Source organism: Netta rufina (genome assembly GCF_964035555.1).
Source record: "Netta rufina genome assembly, chromosome: 22".
Classification (NCBI taxonomy): domain Eukaryota; kingdom Metazoa; phylum Chordata; class Aves; order Anseriformes; family Anatidae; genus Netta; species Netta rufina.
Window position 1 is genome coordinate 1,532,021 of NC_140146.1, and position 20,988 is coordinate 1,553,008.

Here is a 20,988-nt window from a genome sequence, read left to right on the forward strand (position 1 = left end):
ATCAGCTTAATTTAACTAGCTCTTCCTGGAGCTCCTGCCCTTCTTGGGGAAGGAAAAGTCTTTTTTTTTTTTTTTCTTTAAAGAACACTTCTTAGATGGCCTATACTGCAAAACTCTGAGCACCAGCCCAAAGGAGAGCAAAATTACAGCAGTTCTGCCCTCTTATCCCCAGTCCATGCCAGAAGGTGTTCTGACAACAGTTCCCCGTTCCTCTCCAGAGCAGGACTGACCTGTACAGCTGATAACACTGCTAACATCCAGCGAGGTGCTCGATAACCCCTCGTCTGTTCTGTTTTCCAGGCTGATGAACCAATTGCAGATTACGCAGCGATGGACGACGTTATGCAAGGTGAGGGGGACCCCCAGGCACTGCTGGAGTAGATGAGGGATTTGGGGAAGCTGAATGCTGCTGCGCTACTGGCAGGAATGGTGGTGGCCATATAGGGCTGTGTTGGCTTAGGGCTGAAACAGTAGAAACATGAGAGGAAAATAGAGATGTTGAAGCTTTCCTGTAACTGTCAACTGAAGATACAGCTGAGCGCTGCAGTATGCTGCTGATCAGACAAAAGATCCTTTTAGAAAATGACTGTCAGGAGACTTCTAACATGATGCCTCTTTCTTTCCATCCCCAGTTTGTATGCCTGAAGAAGGATTTAAAGGTGAGAGTCTTTTTTTTCCTTTTTTTTTTTTTCTTCTCCCCCTTTCATTTTAAGCCCACGCAAAGTTCAGCTCCACCTCGCAAGCTTCGTAATCTTTCGGTGGTTGTCTTCTTGCTCCTCAGGGACTGGTTTACTTGGACACTGATGGTTTTATAAGTGCTGGCAGCAAAGGAGCAACCAGAAGGGAAGAGGATTTTGACACGGTAGGGCATTAAAAGACAAGGTGGATACAGGACAGAACTCTTGACTCTTCCAGAAGGCAGAAACACATTCTGAAATGACTGCCCCCAAAATGCCTTATGTCAAAGCAGATTGCACTGAAGGACATCCTGACTTCAAAAGAACGTTCCCAATTTTATATTTAATAAAGCAACAGTAAGGTTGGAGAGTTTAGCAGCAGTAACAGTGTTATCATGTTTACAGGCAGACGTTTCTAGCAAGGGAGATGGTGGCATTCTCGTATATTCCCTGATGCAGATCCCATACCACCTTCGTCTGTCCAAAAAGGAGTTGTAATTCAGTAGATCAAAAACATCTCGATCTGTTCTCCAGTAACTCTTTAGGCATAACCTGCTTACAGATAATCCTGTCTTTGATCCACTATTATTCTTTCCGTACAGCATGGAAGTAAAGAAATTGTTAATTGTGAGGAATGTCTATCTCTTTCAAAACTTCATATATTTACCCAAAGTGTAAGCTGTGGTCTGCCTACGAAAGCCTTCCATCAGCGACTTGGAGCCCAGGGGTGCAGAGGGAACAGGGAGCTGCCTCCCTGCTGTCCCCGCAGGGCTTCCCTTGCTCAGCCACTCGCCTTCTGCAGTTTCACTTCCAAACATGATGGTCTTTAATAATCACATGGTCTTTCTCTGTGAACTGTGTTTTTAGAAATGTGGGATATTTTAATGACTTTTGATAACATCTTTCTCCAGTACGTTACTGCCAAGAGCGCTCTGCCGATCACTGGGGGAGCTTTGAATCTAGAGCACCTGAGCCAGAGCTGGCAAAGGGGCTGCGCGTGGGTGGTGTGTTTCCCATGTGGAGAGGTTTTCCCTCTGTTCTCCTCGTTTTCAGGAATGCACTAATGATTTTTTTTTTACATCTCCTGTAGCTCCCAGAAAGGATCTCTCCCTCTCCTGATTGCGTATTCATAGCAGGAAATAGCATACCACTTCCAGACAAAAAAAAATAGAAAAAAAAAAAAAAAAGGGCACTGTCAAGGTATCTCCATAATAAAGTTAGACATTTCCTGTTCTCCTCAGAGTTTTAACTTGTTTCCACAACCCCAGTTCGTGCACTGGCGCTTGATGTGGATGCGGAGGGCTGGGTTGCTGCATTGGCAGCTTTAGTTCTTACAGGACTGGAGGAGCTTTGCAGGTGGATGGCAGGGTTTGGGCTTCAGGGAGCAGTGGCGGAGCGTGTCCCTTCCCAGCAACCATGGTAGCCTGTTCTTTTATAAATGTACCTTCTATCTGAAGAATTACAGCTGCCCTGTGCCAAGCGCTAGGTCTTCACACTGCATCCTCCTCCCTGTCCCTTTGTGCCCAGCAGCAGAGGGGCTGGATGGCGAGTTGGCAAAGCAGCTGGCACTGGGACTGCAGAGCTGCCCCGAAGTGATTTTTTTGGTATAAGTTGGGGCTGGACTCGCATGGGGGAGCGGCGCGGCAAAGCGGTGTGATCTTTCCCAAGGTAAAGACGTCAGCAAGAATTCAGCACGCCCTCGGTCACGCTTGCCAATGCCCAAAGCGGCTCCACTCTGAAAACGGGCAGGTTTTAATTCTTCCCAGACTGAAGCACTCGCTTGTGTACATACTCCTTGGAAATTCCGTATTTTTTTTCAACCTGCTGTTAATTTTTTTTTATGTTATGAGAGTCTCTTCCTTGAGCTTATAACGTTGCAAAACTAAGTCTCTAAACTCGGCTGGAAGCAGCGAGCTGGGCTGTAGCGGTGTTCCCAGCAGCAGGGTACTCCTGTACCTCAGCATCGCTGTTTCTTAGAGCCAGGTGGTGGAAACAGGTACAAGATGTGATTGAAGGCACATTTACTGTTTTGTCTGTATTTGCAAACATATTGGACTAAAGTTGTCATTTGAGCTGTGGAAGCCTTATTAAAGCGCATACACGTCTGTCCGCTCATGTTTTAATGCCGCAGCGAGGGCTGGGGGCTGTCTCTGGGCCGTGCACCCCTCAGGCAGAGGTGCAGATGCTCTGAGCTCAAGATACCCATGGAGAGGCGTGAGCAGGATTGCGCCAGCGTGGGAATAGTGCAGGCGCTGGCAAAGGGGCACGTTTTCCCCGAGCGAAGCCTCGATGGCTCCCAGCGCCTTGGCTGTGCCCTGTGGTGCTTGGCAGTGGGCCCTTGGCGGAAGCAGCAATGACTGGCGCTGCCTCGTGCTGCAGCACAGAGGTGTTTCTGTCGGGGAGCCGGTGCCCACGCAGCTGCAGGGCCCAACACTTCGGTGCCCCCATCCCCGTGCTGGCGGGTCACGTCCCCCTCATCCCCGCACTGGCACAGGGCCCCAGGAGCACTCCCCAGGGCTGTGGCTCGGTGCCAGCCCATGGCTCCTGGCACCCAGCGGCGGGGAACCCGTGCCAGCCGTTCCTCGAGCATCCCAAGTCACCGAGCCCATCCCACAGCCCCAGTGGGGAGGTGGGTGCTGGGGGGGCAGCCCTGGCCCTGGAGGGGTTCTGGGGAGCTCAGCTGGGGGCTGGTGGGGAAGGTCTGGGGTGTTTGGGTGGGGGGAGGGATGGATGGGTGGATGGATGGATGGATGGATGGATGGATGGATGGATGGATGGATGGATGGATGGATGGATGGATGGATGGATGGATGGATGGATGAATGGATGGATGGAGCTTCTCTGGGTACCAGGGATGGGTGGGAGGATGGATGAGGGGGGAGAGCTCTGGGTGCCAGGGAGGGACAGACGGACAGACAGATGGACAGATGGGGGTACTCTGGGTGCTCAGGGCTGGCTTTGTGGTGGTACGCTGAGTACCAGGGAGGGATGCAGGGGGCCCCACCAGTACATGGCTGGGGAGGATGGGGGGATGCTGGTGATGGTTGGGGGACACCTGGGTACCGGTGAGGGGCAGCAGGAAGGAAAGAGCTCCCCGGGGACCGGGGCGGGGGCTTTAGGAGCTTCCCTGGGTCGTGGAGCGGGGGCACCAGCGATGGGTGCAGGGGGAAGCTGGGGGGGACCCGGGTGCCAGGGATGCAGGAGGGAGGGGGGGGGGCCCGGTGCTGGCAGCGGTAATGGAGGGGGGCGAGGGGGGGTGGAGGATCCCCGTCCTGGGGGCGCTGCCCTGCCCGGTTCCCGGTGCCAGATCCCGGTTGCCGGTGCCAGATCCCGGTTCGCAGCGCCGCTTCCTGGAGCTGCCAACGGGCTCCGGTGCCGTTTGCTCGGTTCCCGGTGCCGGGGTCGGGTCCCGGTGGCGGTGCCGGTCCCGGTGCCGGTTCCGGTGCCGGTTCTCGGTGCCGGCCGCCCCCGGTGCGGGCCCGCCCCGCCCCGCCGCACGTGACGCGGCGCGGCGGCAGCGAGCAGCGGGGCCCCGCTCCGCTCCGCTCCGGTACCGGCTCCGCTCCGCTCCGGTACCGACCCCGGCTCCGCTCCGCTCCCGGCCCCGCCGCCCCCCCGGTAAGCGCCGCGCCGCGGGGCTCCGCCGCTGGGGTCCCTCCGGGTCCCCCCCCCCCCCGCCATGCCGGGGTCCCCCCTCCGGTGCTGCGCCGGCCTCGGGGACACCGGGGGGAGGCTGAGGGACGGGGGGGGCCGGGGCGGGCCCGTGCGTCCGTGACCTTCAGCCGGTACCGGCAGCGGGGGGGGGAGATGCTCCGGGCCTGGGCAGAGGGACCCCGGCGGGCGGGCAGGCCCGGGGGGGGGCCGGGGGGTGGCATCAGGCTCCGTGCGCCCTCCAACCCCCCCATAATGTATTCCCCCAATTGCCCCCTCCCCGCCCTGCCCCCCACGTCCACCGCAAAATCTGCCCCCTCCCCGAATCTGCCCCCCCTTCACCCCCGGCATCTGCCCCCCCCCCCACCACCACCTTTCCGGGCCCATTCCGGCCCCGCAATCTGCGCCCCCCCCATCCGCGTCCCTGCGATCTGCCCCCACCGTGCCCCCACCGCGGGGCTGCCCCCCCTCGGGTGCTGGCGGGGGGGACACGAGGACGGGGCGGGGGGCGGGGGGCGGGGGGCGTGCTTGCACGGGGCCGGGGCAGGTGTGCACGAACCGGGGCGATGCCGGCACGCGGGCCGCGGTTGCACGGGGCCGGGTCACATTGTGGCGTTTGCACCAGGGGCGCGTTTGCACGGGGCCCGGTGGCGTTTGCACCGGGTTGCGCTTGCACCGGGGTGGCGTTTGCACGCGGGGCCGCTCGCACGGGGCCCGGTGGCGTTTGCCGCGGGTCCCGTTCTGCCCCGGGTCCCGTTTCTGCCCCGGGTCGCCCCCGCACGATGCCCGTGTCGCGCTGTCGCCGTCCCCGCGGTCCCCGGCGCTGTCCGTGGTGCTGCCCCGCGCCGCGCCGCCACCCGTCCGCAGAGGGCGCCCTTAGGGGAGGGGGGCACTGGGGGGGGGGGGACGGTTCGGGGGGGTCCCAGCGGCCACGCACCCCCCGTGTCCCCACCCGGCCCCGGCCGCTCCAGTCCCTCCGGCTCCCGGCGGCCGGCGCTTGGCTTGCTGCCATCAGTAGGCTTCAGGGGTAACGCCGCCAGCCGAGCGGGCAGGGGCTGCGGCGGGGGGCTCCGGGGGTGTGTGGGGGGGGGGCGAAGCGGTGCCCCCCAGGCTCCTGGCCAGCCCTCCCCGCTGCAGCACCCCTCCCTCGCCCACCCTCCTCCTGGGTCCGTGCGGCGGAGGCAGCTCCCGGCCTCCCACCCTCCCCCGCTCCTCTCCCCCAGGAAGTGCCATGGGCCCCCCCGGACCCCCCCGGGCCACCTAGACGTGTCCCCAGCGGGCGCCGCCACTCCCTCGGCCACCCCACCCCGAGGTAAGGCCCCGCAGGTGCTCCCCTGCTGTGACGGGGGAGGCACGGGGGGGGCACCCAAGGGTGCCCATCCCCACCCCCGGGAAGGGGTGTGGGGCACCCACGGCCCCTGCCTCCCGCAGGGCAGCAGGATGGCCCAGCAGCGCCACGCCGCGCCCCCCCCACTCAAGGTAGGCATCGCTGGGGTGGGTGCCCGAGCAGCACCCATAGGTGCCAGCATGCCCTTCATCCCCCTCCCCATTGTCTTGCAGACAGAAGAGGATTACATCCCCTATCCCAGCGTGCACGAGGTAGCGTGGCTGTTCCCCCCCCCCAGGGAGGGTGCCAGGGGTGGGTGAGCAGCTGGGGGGGGCTGGGGGGGGGGGGGCTGGGGCACCCACCTCGGCTGTGGGTGCAGGTGCTGGGCCGGGAGGGGCCGTTCCCCCTCATCCTGCTGCCGCAATTCGGGGGCTACTGGATCGAGGGCACCAACCACCAGCTGAGCGGGGCACCCGAGCCCCCCCTGACCCCAGCACCTGGCACCCGGGCCAGGCTGGAGGGCAACCACACAGCCAAGATCTACCGCAAGCACTTCCTCGGCAAGGTGAGCACCCAAGGGTGCTGGTGGGGAGGGTGTCAGCAGTGTGTGGGGTCTCCATGGGTGTGCATGGGCATGGAGGCCCCATAACCATGGGTGCATGTGGGTACAGATGCCCATGGACATGGGTGTCCGTGGGTGTGGGTGCTCAAGGATGGGGTTCTCCGTGGGTATGGGTGTGCACGTGGATGAGGAGCCCATAAGGATGGGTGCCTGTGCGTAGGGGTGCTCAGGAACGTGGGGGCCCCGTGCATTGGGTGTTCTGAGGTGTGGATGCCCCATGGCATGGGTGTCTGTGGGCATGGGGACCCTAGAAGGAGGGGTGCCACAGGCATAGGGAGCCACCCATGTCTGTGGGATGGGTGGCCCTGAGCATGGGTGCTTCAGGCATGGGTGCCCCATCATCACGGGTGCTCATGGGTATCGGTGCTCGTGAGCACAGGGATGGCTGGAGATGGGTGTCCTGTTGCGTGTGTGCCCATGGATATGAGTGTCCCATGGGTGGGGGTGCCCCATAGGTGTGGGTGTTCATGAGGATGGGTGCCCAGCGGGCATGGGTGCTCCACGGGCATGGGTGCCCTGTAGGAACGGGTGCCTCCAGGCAGAGGTACCCATGGACAAGGGCATCCCATGGGCATGGACGCTTGGCTGTGCGGGTGCCCCGTGGGTACCGCCAGACACGGGTGCCTCACGGTGTGGGACACGAGCGCCCCTTGGTGCCCTCATGGGTGCTCGGCCCCTCCTCGCAGGAGCACTTCAACTACTACTCCCTGGACCCAGCGCTGGGCCACCTCGTCTTCTCCCTTAAGTATGACGAGCAGGAGCACCTCCACCTGCTGCTGCGGTGAGCTGGGTGCCAGGGGGCCCATGGGTGCTGGCTGGGGTGTGGGCGACCACCTTGACCCCCCCACCTCACCCCGCAGCACCCGCACCCGCACCCTGCACGATGTGGTGCCCATCTCCTGCCTGGCCGAGTTCCCCAACGTGGTGCAGATGGCCAAGGTGGGTGCACCTCCCCCCCCCATTCTCCAGCAGCACCCATGGGTGCCCCCCCCCCCAGCCAGGGGCACCCGCCGCACCGCCCCTCCCTCCCGCAGCTGGTGTGCGAGGACGTCAACGTGGATCGCTTCTACCCTGTGCTCTACCCCAAGGTGAGCGGGGTGCATGGGTGGGGGGGGAGCACCCATGGGTGGGGGCACCCCGGGGTGCACCGCCCCCAACCAGCACCTCCTGGCCTCGCAGGCGTCCCGCCTCATCCTTGCCTTTGATGAGCACGTGCTCAGCAACCACTTCAAATTTGGCGTCATCTACCAAAAGCTGGGGCAGGTAGGGGGCTGGGGGGGGGAAGGGGGGACCAGGGGAGTGTGGGGGGTTGGTGGGAGGGGGGATGCTGGGGGGGGCACCCATGGCTGCCCCACTGCAGACCTCCGAGGAGGAGCTCTTCGGCACCACGGAGGAGAGCCCGGCCTTCGCCGAGTTCCTCGATGTCCTGGGCCAGCGGGTGCAGCTGCGCGACTTCAAGGGGTGCGTGATGGGGTGCTGGGGGGGGGGGCACCCCCATGTCCTTGTCCCTGTCCCCCTTCGTCCCCCCAGTCCTCAGCATCTCCCCCCCCTGCCCCGTGCAGGTTTCGGGGGGGGCTGGACGTGACGCATGGGCAGACGGGCAGCGAGTCGGTGTACTGCCACTTCCGCGACAAGGAGATCATGTTCCACGTCTCCACCAAGCTGCCCTACACCGAGGGTGATGCCCAGCAGGTGGGGCACCCATGGGTGCTGGGGGGATGTTTTTGGGGTGCAAGCTGATTGTGGGTGTTTGAGGGTGTATGTGGGGTGCATGGGCTCCTAGGGCACCCCTGAGTGCTGGGGGACTATCTGGGAGGCACAAGAGCTGGTGGTGCACCCCTGGGTGCTTGTGGGGTTTCTATGGGGTTCAGGGGCTCCTGGAGCACCCCTGGGTGCTTGTGAGGCATCTGTGGGGTGCATCCACTCCAGGGGGACCTTCAGATGCTGGGAAGTCATCTTTGGGGTGCAGGAGCTGCCAGGGCACCCGTAGGTGTTTGGGGGTGTCCATTGGGTGCAAGGGTTCCTGAGGCATCCCTAAGCACCGGGGGAGCATCCAGGAGGCGCAGGGGTTGGCGGGGGCACCCCTGGGGTCTTTTGGGGTGTCCATGGGGGCGCAGGGGGTGGCACTGCCCAACCCCTGCTCACACCCCCGTCATGTCCCCGTATCCCCACAGCTGCAGCGGAAGCGCCACATCGGCAACGACATCGTGGCCATCGTCTTCCAGGACGAGAACACCCCTTTCGTGCCCGACATGATCGCCTCCAACTTCCTGCACGCCTTCGTGGTGGTGCAGCTGGAGCAGGGCGGCCCCCAGGGCACCCTCTACAAGGTCTCGGTCACTGCCCGTGACGACGTGCCCTTCTTCGGCCCGCCTCTGCCCGACCCCGCCATCTTCAGGAAGGTGAGCACCCATGGGTGCTGCTCCAGGGTGGGTGGGGGGATCCCACGGCCGGCACTCACCCGGGGCCACCCCTCGCCCCGACAGGGCCCCGAGTTCCAGGAGTTCCTGCTCACCAAGCTGATCAACGCCGAGTACGCCTGCTACAAGGCCGAGAAGTTCGCCAAGCTGGAGGTAGGTTCCGGGAGGGGGCCTAAATGGGGGCGCTGTGTGTGGGTGCTGGGGATGCTGGTCCAGCAGCAGGACCAAGCCTGTGGGTGCTGCGCGTGGGGCTGTTGGCACGGGGGTGCTGCGTGGGAGGGTGCTGCACATGGGGTGCTGCATGCACCGGGTGCTGTGCATGGGGGTGCAGCAGGGCCGTGCATGTGGGTGCCGTGCACGGGGTTGTTTCACACGGGGGGGCCGTGCCGGCAAGTCCACCGCATCCGGGTGCTGTGCATGGGGGTGCTGCACGCAGCATCCCAGCGGTGCAGGTGTGGGTGCCGGGCTTGCAGCGGGGGGCACCCGTGGGTGCTGGGGGGGCACCCAGGGCAGCGTGCGGGTGGGTGCGCAGGAGCGGACGCGGGCGGCGCTGCTGGAGACGCTGCACGAGGAGCTGCAGGGCCGCAGCCAGGCCATGCTGGGGCTGGGCCCCGACGACGAGCGCCCCGACAACGGCTCCGCCGCCCCCGGCTTCTTCGAGTCCTTCAAGGTGGGGGGCGGGGGGGAGGGGGGAGCAGCACCGGCGGGGGGGCAGCGGGCACGGCGGGGCTCGGCCCGACACGGGGCCCCCCCCGCTGCCCCCCCCCCCCCACCGGCCGCCGCCGCCGCCGCCCCCCGACGGCGCCCCGGGGTCGGGCTGCGCGATGGCCACGCCCCCGGCCACGCCCCCTCCGTTTGCCCCGCCCTCCCCAGCGCGGAGCCGCCCTTTGCTCCACGCGCGTGGCCCCGCCCCCACCCCAAGCCCCGCCCCCAAGCAGGCCGTGACCACGCCCTCACCCGGTGCTGCCGCGTAAACCCCGCCCCTCCGCCAGCCTGACCACGCCCCTCGGGTGGCCCCGCCCCTCCCGGTATCTCCCCGGTAGCCCCGCCCCTCCCGGTAGCCCCGCCCCTCCCGGCGCCCCGTGACGCGGTGCCGCCCGCAGTCGCTGCTGGTGCCCGGGAGTCGCCGGGGACGCCGCGGCAGCGCCATCGGGCTGGGCTCGGTGGAAGAGGTGGGTGCCCGGCACCGGGACCACCGGGACCCCCCCCCCCGGTACCGCCCCCGCCGCTGACCGCGCTCCCGCAGGCGCTGCTGGTGCCCGGGAAGAGCCCGTCCCGGCGGCGGCCCGGCCCGCTCGGCTCCCGCCGCTCCAGCGCCATCGGCATCGAGAGCATCCAGGAGGCGCCGCCCGGCAGGTGCGAGCCGACACCGGGCGCGGGGCTGCCCCCGGCCCCGGTGTCCCCTCACCGCCCGCCGCTGTCCCTTAGGGACGGCCCCGCCGCCAACACCGACGGCGCCGGCTCCGCGCACAGCTCCCCCGAGAGCCGCCGGCACCCGGACAGGTCCCGCGCGGGGCACCGGGAGAGGGGACACGGGGACACGGGACATGGGGACAGGGGACACATGGACATGGAGATGTTGGGACATGGGGACACAGGGACACGGGACATGGGGACACGGGGACATGGGGACACAGGGACACGGGGACACAGGGACACATGGACATGGAGATGTTGGGACATGGGGACACAGGGACATGGGGACATGGAAATATGGGGACACGGGGATACTGGGACGTGGGGATACAGGTGCATGGAGACATTAGGACATGGGGACACAGAGACATGGGGATATGTGGATGTGGGGACATGGAGACAGAGTGACATGGGAACATGGGGACACAGTTATGGGGACACAGGGTTACAGGGACATGGGGACACAGGAACATAGGGACACAGGGTCATGGATGCACATGGATGGGGTGGCACCAGCGTGGCACCAGGACAGGGCACGGGGACGGTGTGATGGGGCAGCACGGGGCAGGACAGCAGTGGGGGGGTGGCACGGGGACAGGGTCACAGCAGCAGCCGGTGGCACAGGGATGTGGCAGCACGGGGACAAGGTGGCACACGGATGGGGTGGCACGGGGACTGGATGTCACGGGGACGGGGTGGCACGAGGACAAGGTTGGGGATGTGGTGGGGTGGGGACAGCGTGGCGCTTGGGTGGCCCAGGGATGGGGCGGCATGGGGACAGGGTGGTGTGGTGACAGTGTGTGGACAGGGTGGCCCGGGGATGGGGTGACACCGGGGTGGGGTGGCCTGGGGACAGGGTGACAGGGGGCCAGGTGTGTCCCTTGGCAGGGCGGAGAGGCCGGAGCCTCCGCGGGACTTCTCCCGCTCGTCCTCCAGCGCCAGCAGCTTCGGCAGCGTGGCCGAGGAGCCGGACGAGCACCCCGAGGCCGAGCCGGGCAGGGTACGGGGGGGCCAGGGGGGGCCTAAAGGGGGGGGTGTTGGTGGGTGCTGGGTGTTTGGGGGGGGCAGCACCCCGTCACCCACCCTGTGCCCGCAGGACAGCCGCTCGCCCTCGGGGACGCCCCGCCAGTGTGACGCCTTCGCCGACCCCCCCTGGCCGGAGGAGCCCCTCGGCACCCCCCCAGGTAGCCCAGCCCCGGGGCGTCTGGGGGGAGAGGGGGGGCACCCATGGGTGCTCACAGCCCCCCCCACCGCGCCCCGGTTCCCCGCAGGCAGCGCCCGCCGCCCCGCCGAGCCCCCCTGCCCCGAGATCAAAATCCAGCTGGAGCGGCCCCCCCCGACCCCGGTGAGGCTGTGCCCCCCCCCCCCTTTAACCTCCCCCAGCGCACCCCGATGCGGGCGCCCCCCCTGATGTCCCTCGCGCAGGGCTCGTAGCCGTGCCCACCCCTCCCAAACCCTGGGGGGCCACCGCCGGAGGAGGGTCCCCGCCGTGTCCCACCCCCGCCGTGCCGCCCGCCGCTTCGCCCCCCCCGCCCCCATCGCTCGTGTGCCAGGAGCCGAAGCCATCGTCCCCGGTGCGGGATCGGGGCCCCCCCGTGGGGTGTCCCCCCCGCCCCCCCTCCAGACAATCTCTGTCACCCCAAATGCCTCTTTTGGGGGTGACGGGCGCTGGGATGGGCCACCAAGGGCCTCCCCCAGCCGGTGTGAACGCACAACGCAACGTGGGACCCCCCCCCAAAATGCAGAGTGGGGCCAGACACAGCATCGCCGCCCCCCCCGTGTCCGTCCCCCCCCCCCCCACCCCCCCCAGAAAAAAAGTGGGGGCTCAAATCTGGGGCAAAACCGAGCTGGGGCCGGACGGCTCCGTGTCGCTGCCAGCCCCCTGCTTCCACCTCGCCTCCCCCCCCCCCCTTTTATTTAAGGAAAAAAGCTCCGGAACGAGACGGACACTGGGGGGGTGGGGGGGACATATTTTTTTTTCAGAACCCGTGTGTTTGTGTTTCCCGTGATCAATGTTTAAAATAAAGGTCTATTTATCGCTACGGCCGATGCTGCGGGGTGGGGGGGGGGGGGCCACTGCCCGGGGGGGCGGATTTTGGGGTGCCCCGGCAGCCGCTGGCACCAGGGGGGGCTGACGCTCCGCACGGCGGCGCCATCTCAAGGTTCAAAAAAGAAAGCAACAAACACCCAAAAAACCCCAAATGCTCCCGTTTTTGGGTCCCCACCGCAGCCCTCCTCCTGCAGGAGCGGGGCCAGGGATCGGGTGGGGGCAGCCAGGGCCCAGCTGAGATTTTTTTTTGGCCCAGCCGCGCAAAAAATTTGGGGATTTTTTTTCCAAAAAATCCCCCAAAATTCGGGGATTTTTTTCCCATGCCCGCTGCCTGCCTCCCATTCCCCTCCACATCGTGCTTTTGTGCCTACAAGCCCCACATTCGCCTCGCTGCTGCCCCCCCCGAACCCCAAATCCTTTTTTTTTTTTTTCTGTTTTTTCTTTTTTTTTTGTTGTTTTTTCCACCTCCAGCCCCTGCGGCGGGGCCTTGGCAGAGGCAGAGCTTTGGCCCTGGCCCCGGTGCCAGCGGTTCTTGGCCGGGGCCCTCGAACCCCCAAAACCGCGCGGACCCCAGGGCCGGTTAAACATAGCGCGGCGCCCGCCCGCTGCTGGGAAGCCCCAGCGCCAGGGGTGGCCGTGGCTCGGGGGGGGGGAACCTCGGCCAAACCTCGTGCCGAAGCGACGCCAACCCCTTGCCAACTTGGGGTGTCCCCCTTGCCTCCCCCTCACCCCCCCAAGCCGATGCTGTTCGGGTCACCGCCTTCGCCCGCTCCAAAGTTTGCTGCTGGGTTAATAGGAAAACGAAGCGAAGGTTTATTTAAAAGGTCGGGGGGAGGCGAGGGGGGGAGGCTGGTAAATAAATAAAGAGGCTGGCAAGAGGCTCGTGGCGCCCGCTGTGGTTTTGGGGGGCTGGGGGTGCCAATCCTGGGGTGCTCGGGGGGGTGGGTTAAGCGCCACAACCCGCTCAGGGGCTGCATCTGCACGGCACCGCTTGCTGCAAAGCTCCGCTCGGGCGTGCGAGGGGATTTGCATGTGCACGGTTGCATATCTGAGCAAGCAGCTGCACGGGCATGGTGCTGCTCGTGCAGCCAGGGCACTGCCTTGTGCACGGTGCCATCTGCGTGTGCATGGCCCCCTTTGCTCATCCGGGACACCGTTTGCACTTGTAGGGTGGAATTTGCATGCACAAGGCTCCATTTGCACATGTAGGGTGGCATTTGCACGTGCAAGGCTGCATTTGCACATGCAAGGTCTCATCTGCATGTGCACGGCCCCCTTTGCTCACCCAGGGCAGCAGCTGCAGCGGTCAGATGTGCACACTCAGAGCACCCCTTGCACACTCAGAGCAGCTTTTGCTCACCCTGGACACAACTTGCACACACGGGGCACCATTTGCACACCCAGAGCCGCTCTCTGGGGTCTCCCCCTACTTCTCAACCCCCCGACTCCTCAACAGCCGCCCCCCAAAGTGCACCCCGAGCACCCCCCTCCCCCCCCCCCCACTACCCTCTCCCAACGCGTCCCCCTCCCCAGTTACCAGAGGCTAACGAGGGACGAGCAGCACCGGGTGCTGCCCCCTAAATCCATCTCGGCTCCGCTCTCCGTGCAGTGCTGAGTCCCCAAACTGCTGAGAAGGCCCCGGGCAGCAAATGGCCTCAAACCAAAGGATTTTTCAGGCCAAAAAGAGAGGAGAAAAAAAAAAAAAAGCCACAAAAGAGGCAAAACGAGGCAGGGAGCGCCTGGCGAGTTGCCGCTTCCCCACCCGCGGGTGCCTTCCAGTTGCCCACTCACTCGTGCGATGAGTTGGGTGCTGGGGTTGGTCTCAGCCGTGCTGGCACCGCACGTTTCGGGGCTGACCCCGCTGCCTCTCCCCCCTCCTGCTTCAGGAGGGCTCCGGCCGCAGCGCTGAGCCCGAATCCCACGGCAGCGCTAATGACAGGGAGGAACGGTGTATTTACAGGGGCAGAGCCCAGCACGCGGTGGCCACCGAAACCGCGGGCGGCTGCTTTTGCTCTGCTGAGTCTTTCTTTTTTGCCTTTTCCCGGGCGCCGCTACCCCAGAAAAAAAAAAAGGGGGGGGGTGGAGAGGAGAGAGGATTAAAAAAAAAAATCCCCCCCGTCGATGTTTTGCAAGAGATGCTCTAGCAGAGGAGGAGGAGGAGGGTGAGGAAGGGCAGGAGGAGGGGGCTAGCGGCGGCGGTGCGCCCGGCGGCGTTGCAGTGGGCTCGGTTGGGGCCAATGCAGGCAGCGTACGCCATGGCGTGGGGGATGTAGTTCTGCTCGTGCACCCCGTGCAGGAGGTGGGCCATGGGGCCACGGGCGAAGACGGCCACGTCCTCACCGCCGTGGGTCTCCTGGCGCAGTGGCACGGCTGACTGTGCCTGGTAGTTGGCGTGCGCTGGGCAGGGGTAAATAAATAAACAAAATGAAAACAACAAGTTAAAAAGCAGCAATAGTTTGAACCGCCGCCACCGTTTCTGGTTGTTTTGCCCCCGGTGCACGTACCAAAATCCACGGCTGAGACGTTTTCACGCTCACCCCCCACGATTTTGTAGCCAGGGCCGTTGCCATAGAGGATGGAGGTGAAGGGCTTGCGGTCCACATCGCTCTGCATTGGTGCCAGACCTGGCAGCGGCAGCACCGTCAGCACCACAGGCACGTCCCCAGGGTGTCCCCATGCTGGGGCTGGGGGGGAGGGAGGTGTCTCACCAAAAATGGGGTTCCCGCGGGGGGTGTAGCCGCCAAAGGTGAAGACGTGCGAGTGGTCGGCGGTGACGACGCTGAGCGTGTCCTGGGGCGAGGTGAGGCGGGCAGCCAGCCCGATGGCACGGTCCAGCTCCACCGCCTCGTGCAGCGCCTGCTTCGCCTTGCCCTCGTGGTGCCCGTGGTCGATGCGGCCGCCTGTGCCCGGCCCAGCTCCGCTCAGCACCCCTGTGCGCCCACTGCCCTCCCTGGTCCCCCCGTGGCACCCCCAGCTCCCTCTTTATGCCCGCTTTTCGCATCCCCCATCCCATCTCTTCCCCCTTTCACCTCCCTTTTGCAACGCCCCCATCCTCCTTTCTCCCTTTACACCCCCCATTGCCTTCCTTTCTCCATTTCTGCACCTCCCCCTTGTGCTCCCTCACCCCCCTTTTTGCACCCCCCCATTGCTCTCCCTTTCACCCCTTGCACCCCCAGTGCCCTCTTTATTTCTTTATTCCCTGCTTTGCATCCTCCTCACCCTCCTCATTCCCCTTTGGACCCCCGCGTTGCCTCCCCCCTCCCCTTTACCCCCCACCTTCAACCAGCAGGAAAAAGCCCCGGGGGTTTTTCTGGAGCATCCTGATAGCCACGGCCACCATCTCAGTGAGGGACGGGTCCGTCTCGTTGTTCCTGTCCAGCTCGTACACCATGTCGCCGGGCTCGAAGAGACCTAGGGACAGTGATGCTGGGGGTGGGAATGCCCTTTCCCAACCCTGTGCTGGGAGCTTTTTGTGCTGGCTCAAGTGTTTTGCCCAGCGCCGGATCCCCTTCCCCGGGCTGGCGATTAGATAGGAGCCGAGGGATGCTCCCGGCCCTTCCTTCCTCCCACCCAGCCGAATCCTGCATCCCCAAGGGGCTGGAAAATTGCACGGAGGAGGTAGAGACAAAAAAAAATTACATGCTGGGGGCGGGGGGGGGGGGGGGGCAGAAATCCCATCCTCCCCGGGGTGCTGGGGGCCTGGGGGCACCCCGGGACTCACCCAGGAGGAAGTCAACGCGGCTGAGGTTGAGCGCCAGCAGGTCCCGCCGGTGCCACACGTACTTGGCGACCTGTGGGGGGGGGACAGAGCCCCACAGCTCGTCACCTCACGTGTGGGACCAGCCCCCGTCCCCAGCCCCGCAGACGCCTTTCACCCCCTCCCCAAAACATTTCCCGCTGAGGAGCAGCAGCAGCAGCTCTACGGGTTTGGGGGGGGTGGGGGGGGACACCCTAGCGCGGCCCCCACGTCCCCGTCACCTTCCCCGGGGGCTTGGTGTCGTGCCACGCCTGCACCAGGTCCCGGCGGTCCAGGCGGGTGCCCCGGTGCTTCTCCTCCTGCGGGTACTCCACGTCGCTGGCGTTTTTGGGGAACATGTATTTCCGCCCGCCGCCCAGGATCACCTGCGGGGAAAAACCCACTCCCAGGCTTAGAAACGCAACTACAGCCTCTTTTTAAAATTATTTTTTCCCCTACAAAATAAGAAAAAAAAAAAAAAAGGAAGGGAGGCAAACCCTGAGGAGACGGAGCTGGGTTGGTGGGAGGCTGCTGGAGCATGATGTCCAGGAAAACCCTGGCGGTGTGCAAAGCCAGGAGAAAACACCCGAGGAATTTCACCTCGCTAGAAATAACTCCGAATCTCTTACTATTAATTACACTGAGGACAGAAATAACCATTTCCAGCAGTAGCTTTGGCTTTTTTTTTCCCTCCTCGCCAGGGGCGGCGGGCAGGGATGCTCCCTGCTGGGGTCCCCGCATGAACCCGCCGGGACGGAGCCTCATCCCGTGGCTCCGGCTGTTTGCTTTGGAGCCCGAGTTATTTGGCTTCCGTTATTTATAACTAGGCAGAGATTTATTTTTTTTTTTATTCTCTCCCCCCCCACACCCCTCGCCCTGCAGAAGGTGAATTATAAAGCAGCAAAACAACAACACCAAAATTATTAAGGGAAGAAGAGGGAGAAAGGGAAAAAAAAAATTCTTCCCCACTATATAATTATTTCCAGCCTGGGACAGAGTTGAAATTATATTAAAGGGAAAAAAAACAGAAGAAGAGGCTATTAAACAGCCAAATAACAGGCTTAGATGTTTTGCTTTGGGGCTATTTTGAAGTACAGAAGCGTATTTATTTACAGGGCTGAATTTCTGTGCAAATCCACAATGAGGGGCAGAACTGAGGGGAAAATGCAGCTTTTTGGGCATGGGAAGCATGAGAAAGGGGTTTGTGTCTCAGCGTGAGATCGGGATGCCTGCTGTGGTGCTGGCACCCCGAGCCCATGGGTGCAGCTGGGTTCTGTGGGCTGGGGGAAGCTGGGGTTGGGCACTGGGGGGCCCAGCCCCACATCTGCTGGGGGTCCTGCCTCTGTGCCCGTCAGTGCTCCCAACCCAACAGCTACCGGGGATGCTGGCCCCACATCTTCCTGGAGGTCCTGACTCTGCACCCAGTGGTGCTCCTGGCCCTGTATTTACCCACAGTCCTGGCCCTGGACCCTTTGGTGGTCCCAGCCCAACACGTGCCAGGCCCCAGCCCACCACCCATGGGTGGCCCCAGCCCCTTGTCCCCTGGAGCCCCAGCCCTGTGCCCAGAGGTGGTCCCAGCCCAGCGTCTACTGGGGATCCTGGCTGCTCACCCACCTCCCAAGGGTCCCAGCCCTGTGCCCAGAGGTGGTGCTGGGCCCACACCTCTTCCCTCGGGGTGTCCCCAGCCCCGTGCCCACCTCGATGTCGGGGATGTTCTCCACGAGCTGCCGCGCGATGTCCTTGCAGCCACCCTCCAGCGCGTCCGGGGGCATCTCTCCATCCGAGTACCAGTCGCGGTTGGCAGAGTGGGCGTAAGCGGCGCTGGGCGTCGCGTGGGTGACCCGCGTGGTGGTGACGATGCCCACTGCCTTGCCTGCGACACGAGGTTCATGGGGCAATGGTGGAAACGGCCCCAAAACCCAGCATTCCTGCCCCATCCCCACGCCCACCGGCAGCTCACCTTCATCCTTGGCCCAGCGGAGGATGGAGGTCACCTCCTGGCCCTTGGTGGTGTTGCAGCGGTCGCGGGTGACGCCAGCGCTGACGCCCACCGTCCCCTCGTTGGCTTTGACACCGCAGAGGTAGGCGGTGGCCGTGCCCGCGCTGTCGGGCACCTGAGCGTTGGTGTTGTAGGTCTGGGGGGGGGGTGGCAGGGAATAAAGCGACCCTCTGTTGTTATCATCATCCTCACTGTCATCATCCTCACCATCACACATCCCAGGGCTTCCCTCCTGCATTGCTCAGCCGCATCATGCCCGAGCGCCCCTTCTTTTGCCCCTCACATCCCTTGTTGTGTGTGTGTCATCCCCTCGCTGTGTTTTGATGGTTTCAGCCCCTTTTCAGCCCATTTTTAGGCAGGGAGAGCAAAGCCAGCAACTTTTGCACTGTCACAAGAATCCCTTGCAGAGATGGGGTGAAAGGAGGCAACCGGGGCTTGCAGTTTGATAAAAAAAAAGCGCCTTTTTTTCAGCAAAATAGCCCCAGGGGAAGAGGGGGGGGGGATTCTGGCTCCCATGGCTGGGCAGCCTCGTCCTGCCCCCCCGTTCCCACAGAGCCAAGCCCTGGCACGGCGGCCGGGCATGGGGCGTGAGCCAGCTCCACTCGCCCGCCCGTGACCTAATTTCGGCTCCGGTCGATGACGGCCGCCTGCCTGCGACCTTGTGGCGTGCAGCCCCCATCCCGCAGGAGCCAGGGTCTGGCCCCGGGGGCTCACCTTGGCCAAGGCAACGTAGGGGAACTTGTCCATCTCCAGCAGGCTCTCCTCACCCTTGCGGTTCTGCAGCTGCCCCTTGAGGATGCGGGCGGCCGTGACGGTGGAGACACCCATGCCTGCGGGGTGGGCGCCCCGTCACCGCGCCGCCAGCCACGGGCCAGGCGCCAGCTGGCGGCATGCGCCCAGTGCAGCCCAGCGTATTGCAGCACCCGGTGTAGTGCAGTGCCCAAATTATTGCAGCACCCGATGCATCACAGCACCCAATTCGTTGAGGCACCCGGTTCATCACAGCACCCAGTTCATCGAGGCACCCAGTACATCGAGCACCCAATTCACTGCAGCACACAACTTATTGCAGCACCCAATTTATCGCAACACCCAGTTCATCGCAGCACCCAAGTCATTGCAGCACACAACTTATTGCAGCACCCAATGCCTTGCAGCACCCAATGCACTGTGGCACCCAGTTTATCACAGCACCCAATGCATCACAGCACCCAACACATCCCAATGCCCTGCTTGTTGCACCCCCTTTGTTGCACTGCCCCATCCTTGCAGCCCTCTGTTGCCCCACACCGCACCCCATAGCCCCCCGCTGGGGGGTCCCCATCTCACCGTCGCCCAGGAAGAGGATGAGGTTTTTGGCCACGTTCTGGTTGAGGCGCTGGAGCCGCAGGGCGTCACGCAGTGTCTCCTGCGCCTGCTGCCGCCAGTACTCGGGGTCCTTCTCGTTCTCTGCCAGGGTGCAGGGAGACCAACAGGGCTCAGCGGCACCCAAACGCACCCACTGTCGGGGCGCAGCCCCCCCAAATCCCACCTACCGGGGACCAGCGATGCCAAGCAGAGCTGGGCCAGGAGGGTGAGGAGGAAAGCCTTCATCGTGCCCTTCAACGCTTGTCTTCCTTGCACCAGCAGCAGGGGCTGGGTGAGAGAAAGCTGCGGGGGCTCAGCACCCTCCCCTCCCTGTGCCTCAGTTTCCCCGCTCTGCTCACCCAGACCTTCGCCCCCGGGATTAACCAAGCGAGGACAGAGGGGACTGTCCCCTCCCTGCACGGTCACGGCTGTGCCCCCACTGGGACATGTCAGCCCCCTGCCGCGGGGCGTCACCTCGCTGGCACCAACCGGGTTGGGGGACGGCGGCACACCCCCTCCCTCACCCCCACAACCAGTGCCCCATTGCTGCGTGTCCATGTCCCCAGCCCCGCTGCACGTGGTGTGCTCTACGCATGTTGGGGTCCCCGCCACACGGCTGTGTCCCTATTGCGTGTCCCTGTCCCCATTGTGTGGCTGCGTCCCCATCATGTCTGTGTTCCCATTGCACACTGGGGTCCCCGTCTTGCGTCTGTGTCCCCACGGCATGTCCCTGTCCCCATCACACCTCCCTGTCCCATTACATGTGTCCATTCCTACACACATTGGGACCCCATCGTATGTCCCTGTCCCCACCGTGTCTGTGTCCCCCTTTGCATGTGTCCCCACCACATGCATGCCATGTCCCCACCTCATGTCCCCAGCATGTGCCCGTGTCCCATCGCATGCCTGCATCCCAGTGCACATCTTTTTCCCCATCGCGTGTCCCCACTGCACATCCACATCCCAGCTGTGTATCCGTGTCCCCACCGCCCCTCCACGTCCCCATTGCACACCCCCGTCCCCATTGCACACCCAGGTCCCCATTGCACACCCATGTCCCCATTGCACGCCCGTGTCCCCATTGCAAGTCTGTCCCCACCACATGCCCGTGTCCCCACCGTATCCCTGCATCCCCCTGGTGCCCCCGCATCCCCTCTACAAGCCCGTGTCCCCATCCCGTATCCACATCCCTGTTGCGCTCCCGTGTCCCCACCGCGCCCCCGTGTCCCCGCCACGCGCCCCCGGCCCCCCGGCCCTGCCCGGGGTCTCTCCCGGTGGCCGCGGGGGTCCCTTACCGCCAGCCCGGGGACGTCCCCGCACAAACTTGGGCGCTGTCGCCCGTGTCCCTCCCGGCCGGCGGAGCGGAGGCGGGCGGGGGACAGCGAGCCCTTAAATCCCCCCGGCCCTGGCCTTCGCCTCCTCCTCCTCCTCCCCTTCCTCCACCCTCCACCCGCTGCCAGCACGGAGAGTGGTGGGGGGGGGACGCGTGTGGGGGGGTGGGAGGCAGCAAACTGGGCTTACTGGTGCCCTCTGCCGGGTTTTACTGGGAGGACTGGGAGGACTGGGGGGACTCGGGGGGGGATAAGCGCTGCTGGGGGTGCTGAGCCCCTTGTGCGCGAGGGGGCGTCGGGGGAAAGAGGGGCGCGGGGGGAGCAGATGTGTCCTGGGGGGTGCCTAATTCCTCCCCCCAGACCAGCCAGCGAGGGCAGGCGTGTTGCAACACTTTGGGGTTCCCCCCCCGCC

At 64.2% G+C, this 20,988-nt stretch overlaps 3 protein-coding genes across 7 annotated transcripts in view; 2 read left to right on the top strand and 1 right to left on the bottom strand.

The window, feature by feature from the left end:
* The window catches only part of USP48 (ubiquitin specific peptidase 48), a 32,622-nt gene extending 29,840 nt beyond the window's left edge, over window positions 1-2,782 (top strand). For all 5 annotated transcript variants that reach the window (XM_084300038.1, XM_084300042.1, XM_084300041.1 and 2 more), the window contains 3 exons: window positions 301-349; window positions 633-659; window positions 782-2,782. In XM_084300038.1, the coding sequence (XP_084156164.1) occupies window positions 301-349; window positions 633-659; window positions 782-804 (99 nt within the window). In that variant the 3' untranslated portion in view covers window positions 805-2,782. The remainder of the gene's footprint in view (window positions 1-300; window positions 350-632; window positions 660-781) is intronic.
* A 2,980-nt stretch (window positions 2,783-5,762) lies between these two features.
* On the top strand, window positions 5,763-11,613 carry RAP1GAP (RAP1 GTPase activating protein). The gene is made up of 19 exons (XM_084300392.1): window positions 5,763-5,807; window positions 5,889-5,927; window positions 6,035-6,220; window positions 6,964-7,058; window positions 7,138-7,216; window positions 7,312-7,365; window positions 7,457-7,540; window positions 7,638-7,738; window positions 7,840-7,969; window positions 8,452-8,679; window positions 8,764-8,850; window positions 9,230-9,367; window positions 9,801-9,869; window positions 9,944-10,053; window positions 10,126-10,200; window positions 11,002-11,113; window positions 11,210-11,297; window positions 11,385-11,458; window positions 11,539-11,613. Exons 1-19 carry the CDS (start codon window positions 5,769-5,771, stop codon window positions 11,545-11,547), a joined length of 1,797 nt encoding a protein of 598 aa, XP_084156518.1. The 5' UTR covers window positions 5,763-5,768; the 3' UTR covers window positions 11,548-11,613.
* A 2,690-nt stretch (window positions 11,614-14,303) lies between these two features.
* On the bottom strand, window positions 14,304-20,580 carry ALPL (alkaline phosphatase, biomineralization associated; the record flags this gene model as incomplete). Its single annotated transcript, XM_084300159.1, has 12 exons — window positions 20,541-20,580; window positions 19,434-19,533; window positions 19,228-19,347; window positions 18,613-18,728; window positions 17,860-18,034; window positions 17,597-17,772; window positions 16,142-16,285; window positions 15,885-15,954; window positions 15,440-15,574; window positions 14,872-15,063; window positions 14,668-14,787; window positions 14,304-14,560 (listed from the first exon to the last, which is right to left on the bottom strand). The coding sequence occupies exons 2-12, from the start codon at window positions 19,489-19,491 to the stop codon at window positions 14,304-14,306; spliced, it is 1,563 nt and encodes a 520-aa protein (XP_084156285.1). The 5' UTR covers window positions 19,492-19,533; window positions 20,541-20,580.
* Between the last annotated feature and the right edge of the window lie 408 nt (window positions 20,581-20,988).